The sequence below is a fragment of the Coccinella septempunctata genome, chromosome 6, assembly GCF_907165205.1.
Source record: "Coccinella septempunctata chromosome 6, icCocSept1.1, whole genome shotgun sequence".
Classification (NCBI taxonomy): Eukaryota; Metazoa; Arthropoda; class Insecta; order Coleoptera; family Coccinellidae; genus Coccinella; species Coccinella septempunctata.
This window is the reverse complement of record NC_058194.1, coordinates 1,875,586-1,882,974: the sequence shown is the minus strand read 5'-3', so window position 1 is coordinate 1,882,974 and position 7,389 is coordinate 1,875,586. Positions and strand designations below refer to the sequence as shown.

Sequence of the window (7,389 nt, the reverse complement as noted above, 5' to 3'; positions counted from 1 at the left end):
AGGTTCCATGAAAGAAGCGGAATAAACGATCCGACAGCGTACATCCTGAGAAAGATGCTGGACTACACCAAAACCAACGTCTTATTATATTTGACTAAATAAATTAGGTTTACAAAATTCCAAACGATCAATTATTTAATACAATAATAAACTAATGGAATAAATATACCAACAAACATAAACGAAGTTTATACAAACTGATTGAAGACATACCAAATCCAGTTATTTGCATGAAAAATACAAGAGATCAGTATAGTATTATAATATGCACTAGCTTAAGGAGAGTTAATGTTCGTTATCTTTTTTGAATACGTTACATCAACTGTAGAGTTCAAAAACATTAACCCGAAGATGAAATGCATATGATGCAGTGGTTGGGAATGGATATCTCCCGAAGGAATTAACAGATAATTACAAGAATGTTAAATTCTTCAACGAAAATCTTCTTGCATCAATATAAGTAAAAGGAATTAAAGGAAGTTTCAATCAAGATGAACTCCACCTTTGAACAAAAATTTCACATGAATAAACAATTAACAGGACAACCGGCGCGTATTTGTGGCTGTTCATCATAATGCATTGATATAAGAATAATAATTAGGTATTTATTGGTACCTTAAGACATTTACAATGTATAGGACATGTCAAATGAAAAATAGAAAAATCAATTTTCGGGAACTTATTGTACGATGACATTCATCGAAAAACCTGTAGTAAACTTTTCGAATTAATTCATTCAAACATAAAATTCTCAAATGCCACAACTTTTTTGGGGCTCCCAATAGAAGGAAATTCTTTGACATCCTCTTCATTCACAATCTTTCTGATTGTGGAAATATTCAGCTGAAATATAAGTCGTTTAGATTCAGATGAAACATTATATAAATTATCTTACATTGAATATGTTCGCTACCGTCTGACGTATTGTGGATTTTAGAATATCAGGGTATAACTATTTGAATGAGCGGACCTGAATTCTAAATAGCACTTCCTGAAACCCTGTCTCTTTTTTCAATCACTTTCGGCATTTTCGTAATAAAAATTGATATAAGTTTTGGCAACGACGTTATGACATTAACGACATTCCATGAGTGCCAACCTTTCTCCATTCTAGTTACAAAAACTTGAGAAAATTATTTCATGGCCTACCGACTGCTAAAATAAAAGTGAATGCAGTATATGTATATTATATTTAACGACATACTTGTAACATACAATTATTTCTACATATCGTGCCTGAAGTTAACATTCGATTGGACTTTGTTTCCTGATAATGCAACACTGAAGAAGTAAAATAAACTTACGGAAATCTAATATATAAAATTCTCGTGTCACAGTTTTCGTTGCCATACTCCTCCGAAACGGCTTGACCGATTTTGATGAAATTTTTTGTGCTTATCCGGTATCTATGAGAATCGGCCAACATCTATTTTTCATTCCCCTAAATGTTAGGGGTAGTCCACCCCTAAATTTTTTTTTTATTTTTTAGACAAAATTTTTGATTTCTATTTTTTTATGATACAACATGGAAATTATGTATATGGCAAAACAACGTTTGCCGGGTCAGCTAGTATCTTTATATACTTATTGTAATGGATAAGAATGAAAATAATAAAAATAATTTTTTTTTACACAAAAATAATTTATTGATGTGAACATTTAAGAAACTGTGTGATTGTTATCTTCCTAAAATATTAATCGATTGAGAAGTTTATTGAAGAAGATAGTGAAGCATAGCCATTTTATTGTCGATTCATTGTTTTCAGGTTTGTTAATTTCACTGAATTTGCTGGAGCTTGTAAATAATAAAAGATCATTGTTTTCAGATCAATCAATTTGTGTTTTAGCTTCAAGAAACTCAATTCATAATCTTATGTATATTATTGGATATTGAACCATTTTGGTTTCATACATATTGGTGGAATAAAAAAGATGAAAAGGACATAAAAAATATGCTGACAACTTGGAACCAAGATAATTATTCAATGAATATGGGTCTCCTCTCAAACAACAGAAAAAGATAAACTAAAGTCACGAAGAGATGAAAAGAAGCACACGGTTATCGCAATATAATGTGGTTAATATTCCGGAAAAGCAAAATGAAAATTTGATAGAGATCGTGAAAAGGGTGGGAGAATTCTCAGGCATGATCATTGAGTCTGCTTCTTTATCCTCTGTCGTACGTGTACCCACTAGAATTGAAAATAGACCAAAAAATATCATAGCCAAATTCGTTTCTAAATCTAAAAGAGACGAATTTCTATCGGCTATCAAGAATAAGCGCGGCACGAGTGGCGGAAGGAATGGTTTCAACTTGGACGGCCTGTCTAACAAATTTTATGTTAATGAGCAGCCTACAACGAAAAAGAAAAGCATTTTTCGATCTGCCCGTATCACAGCGAGGGAAAAAAATTATAAGTACGTCTGGACTCAAAATGGAAACATCCTCATGAGGATGAATGAAACATCCAAGATCATACATATACAGAGTGAGTCGGACTTGGCCAAGCTCCAATAACTCTCAAATAAACAATTAAAGATATAATAACAAAAAGGACAATGGCTATCCACGTATTATACCAAAATGTACGTGGTTTACGTACTAAATTGTCAGCTTTCAAATTGAATTTGCTCTCCAGTTCTTTTGATATGGTGTTGATAACGGAATCCTGGCTGAATGACGGTGTTTATGATGCGGAACTGATCAGTGTTGGTTACACCATCTTTCGAAATGATCGCTGTGCAAAAAGTTCGAACAAAAAAGATGAGGGTGCTGTTTTTGTGGTTGTTCGAGATCATCTGAACGCTAGACATGTTCCGGAGTTTGAAGGCAACACGGAGTATATTTGGGTGGTGATGAATGTGAATAATAAAACTGTTTATATATGTTGCGTATACCTACCACCAGGTAATGAATCTGCATCTACATCATTCATCGAGAAGTTGGAGAGAATTATGGAAAAAATGAGTGATAATGACTTGGTACCGGTATGTGGTGATTTCAACTGTTCTACGGTGAGGTGGGAATGCTACCACCAGGTAATGAATCTGCATCTACATCATTCATCGAGAAGTTGGAGAGAATTATGGAAAAAATGAGTGATAATGACTTGGTACCGGTATGTGGTGATTTCAACTGTTCTACGGTGAGGTCCCAACTAACACAATTTGTTTATTACTAACTGTAAAAACAGCTACACGTCTATTCTTTATATAACACGTGTGTCGTTACAACGTTTCCAGTTTAATTACATGTCATCTATATAACGCAAAAGGGCCCCACTTTATAGAACTTTCTTCTCCTATAAGGAGTTATGTAAAAGTTTTATATATGTGAAATATAGCAGCGATAAAGTCAATATAAACATTCTATATCTATGTGATTTATAAGAGTTTTATAACTCTTATATTGATTTGTCAACAGAAACTACTACAAAGCACTAATATACTTACTTCTTGGAGACGAGTTTTAAAAAATGTTTATAATTGTTTTTAAAAAGATTTATAAATGTTGAGAAGAGCTCTATGAAATACATGAAATGTTGTATAATAGTTTCCTGATGATAAGATTAAGACTGTTCTTTGTTTTAAATGGGTCTGACATGACTCTTATAATCACATTCCGTAGTGTAAGAATTATAATTCAGATACAGCGTTTCCTAAACTGATATATAAATATATCATAACAATGGAAATGATAGGTGAAACAATATATGGGTCATCATGGCGTAAGAGAAAACATAATGAGAAAATAAAGCATTACAATTTCCGGAGTCGTAGATTTAGAAGCACTTCAATTTTTCTGGAGAATATATATATACATTTCTCACTGAATTTTTGTTCGCCTCGAATTTATCCACTTTTTCAATAAATAATTCTACGTGAGCCTACAATACCCTCATATATTTATTTATGGATTACGAGCATTTCATTCAATATTCGACCATTTTCTCCATGTTATTATGTCAGATGAATCATTTCAAGATTAATTTTTCAGTTTATGAGCCTATTTCAACTCATTGATGAAAAAAATGCAAAATGGCTTCTCTTTCAAAATTTTCCCCCATCAATAAACTAATGGGGGAGCAGTAGTTGCAAGCCACACTATTATAAAGTCTCTATAAAACACAAACAATTTGGAAATTAGAAGTGCTCCAACCAATGTTGCCAATTTTCTCCACGAAGATCATTATTAAGAAATATGTAGGTATTTGATTGAAATGAATATGTAATCTCATAAATATTTCTCAAAATCAGCTGACACCAATACGGACAGTTAATTTTTAATACTCAATGAGATTTATAGTGACGGCTTTTTTTCGAAAAATTATTTGTAGAGATACCTATAGAGACATATTAGGTATCTATATAATTCATATTATGCGAATTATAATTTTTTTAAACATTGTACAAAAGTTGAAGATTCTCGATTAACTGCCAATTTTTTTATTCCTTTTCAATCCTCGAAAAAAATTCAATTTCCTTGTTCATAGCATATGTATTTATTCCTATTAATATGAAATGAATAATTTTATGTATACATCATCTCTGCTCAAAATAGAAAAAATAAATCATCACAAAAGCATTCTCAATATATCGAATAATCATAAATATAAATTAAAAATTACGAGAAGAATGCATTTTTATACTCCATTGGTTATAAATAATTTCCATTTTCAATGGTTTTCACGAAAATTAGAAATACCAAACTTGACTTATTATTCAGAATCAAATTATTTTACAGGGTGTTCCTAAATGCATGCGACAAACTTCAGGAGGTGATTGTCTGTATGAAATTAAGATGGTTCTTTCCTACAACCAAATTTCCTCAGCCCACTCCTTTCCGAGATATCACCCTTAAAAGGTTGTGACTAAATTTGAGTTTTTTTTTTGATTCAGTAGAGGTAGAAACTCGAAATTTTGTAATTTTCATGCACTTGCAAAGGACTATCCACGGTTTCTTTCAATCTTCCTGGTACGTTATACGGGCCTGAAATTAGCAACCCTTACTTTATTTCATATAAAACGTTTTTCGTAATGAAGTTTCATGAAATAAAATTATATTATTTCAAAAAATAATCAAAAAATATACACCATAATCTATAATTTTTTTTTATTAATTGAGTGGTCAACAGTAAAGATGTAAAATGTAATACGATTCATAATGAATTCTGGGAATGACCACATCAAGCCAAAATACATGAACATAGTAGTCTACGTGTCATGGATTGCCGTAGACGTTAAAAAATTTGAGGTGGCGTCGCCACATTTTGAGGGTGATATCTCGGAAACGGGTGGGCTGAGGAAATTTTGTTAAAAGAAAGACCCATCTTAATTTCATTCGAGGAATCACCTCCTGAAGTTTGTCGCATGAATTTAGGAACACCCAGTATAAATTCTAAATCCATTATTTTTTCGAACTAAATTCTTCAACGTGCAATTTATTAGGTATGTCATTTTATTTTTTGAATGTGGTAAATGGTACTGGCGTGTTCCGCGCCTTAACTACTATATTGAATATTCATTGTATAGTTTTAGTTTTGAGTTCGGTTTACCACAATTCTGCCGTGTTAAGAAGAAGAGTCGTATCTGCAAATTTGTCGCAACTAACAGAAGCATGTTTTATACTCATCATTTGAAAAAAAAATTAGTTTTGATTTAAATTCTACATCAAAAAATGTAGACATTAAAGTTATTACAATTTCAAGGATATTAGTACTTAGCATGGCATAAGCAGAATTCACAACATGATTCATGAAATTTTGTTCACATTGGCAACGTCTACACTCTACAATATGCCCAACTCGTATAACCTTTGCATGCGATAACTGACATAAGTAATGGAATCTGTTAACCTGTTAAATACCTCTTATAAAACAATTCTGTTATATATCATATCACATTTGAACCTTATAAATAAATTTTGTCGAATAAATATTTCATTGAAGCAATAAAAAGAAATAGAAATTCTATGGTCGATGACAGCCTGCCAATTCGAGCGTCACTGCGTCATATAGATGGGAGAGTTTATAAAAAATAGTGTGTTGTTTGTATGCCCTCATTTTTCTCTGTTTCTGGAGCAGTTTGCTGTCGAGAAGTTTAGTATAATTATTTGTTATCGTTGAGTATAATACTTGATCTAGACGAATAACCAATAATACCATATAAAAACTACTGCTTCGAGTTGAAAATAAGCAGATTCTTACCCTAATAACAGGTAAATATTACTCATTATCCTCTAACGATCACTCTAATTTTGGTTTTATCGCTGAACTAATATTTTCAAATCAAGATTTCAAATTTAATCTAGAATTAGGTTCTATTTCATTTCAAATTGAGATTCAGCGATAGCTATGAAATCGTTCTGTTATTCAACAACTCTTTTGTTAATTCTAATCAAGAGTTTTTCTTTAGGATGTTTAAAATAGTTCAAACTCTTGAGAGGGGCAAGAAGGAATTGACAATAGTCCCTAGTGCCTGGGAAATAAGTGGTGTTCTCTTTTGGCCGAAGAGCAGGGCAGATAAATTGATAAAAATTAATTCTATGCCAGAAAGCAACTGGTTCGAAATGCCATGTATTCTCAAAAGAAGTAATTTAGATTTAGAGTCGGCTGATAAGGAACTGGAGAAAATGCTCAATCAGTGTGATACTGAAGAAGATCAGAATCATGAATATTCAACATCAGTATCTAAAAAAAAAGCTCCAGTTCGTTTACCAAAAAGGTCTGAAAATTCATCATTTTTCGATGTAAATGATTTGGTAATTCAAACATGCAGTGCTCCTACTGAAAAACAAGAAACATCTTCAGCAACAAGCATTATAAATAACCTAAATAAATGTAACAAAAATAATATTTACATTCAGGATTCCAGGATACTCAATCCTGAACCTGGAGATTTCATTACACTGGATCAGGAAAGTTTATGCAGCCCAAATATTGCATTAGGAAATAGTGTCGTAATAGATGAAAATAAACTGAATGAAGTTTTTGCTCAATTGAACATCGTGAAAGAAAATCAAGAAAAAATAATGTATTCATTGGCACGATTCGAAACCTTACTAGATATGGTGGTTTCAAGCATAAAAAAATCTCCAGCCAGCTCAAGTACTGAGATAAATACCCATGAAAAAATTAAAAATGATTAAAACGTCCAACTTATTAAAATTATTTATTTACACTCAATACACATATAACTCACAAACTAACTATTACGCTACTATTTATTTCCACTCTTGTTTATTTACACTAGTCGCTTGCACTGTAACTGTACTTGTACTTGCCTACCTGCTCCTCCGCTGGGCTTATATAGGCGCCGGAAACATTCAGGTACCTTCGCGATTATTCTGGAAGCTCTCGACCGCTCTGGTTCTCGAAAGGTCCGACCGCA

At 32.2% G+C, this 7,389-nt stretch overlaps 1 protein-coding gene across 1 annotated transcript; it reads left to right on the top strand.

The window, feature by feature from the left end:
* The first annotated feature begins 5,820 nt into the window (after positions 1 to 5,820).
* Positions 5,821 to 7,147, top strand: LOC123315375. Its single transcript, XM_044901042.1, has 2 exons — positions 5,821 to 6,217; positions 6,415 to 7,147. The coding sequence occupies exon 2, from the start codon at positions 6,416 to 6,418 to the stop codon at positions 7,145 to 7,147; it is 732 nt and encodes a 243-aa protein (XP_044756977.1). The 5' UTR covers positions 5,821 to 6,217; position 6,415.
* The last annotated feature ends 242 nt before the right edge of the window (positions 7,148 to 7,389 follow it).

What these genes read in the sequence shown, in the direction of transcription:
- LOC123315375 (XM_044901042.1), top strand. Translation starts at nt 6,416, where the DNA reads ATGTTTAAAATAGTTCAAACTCTTGAGAGGGGCAAGAAGGAATTGACA.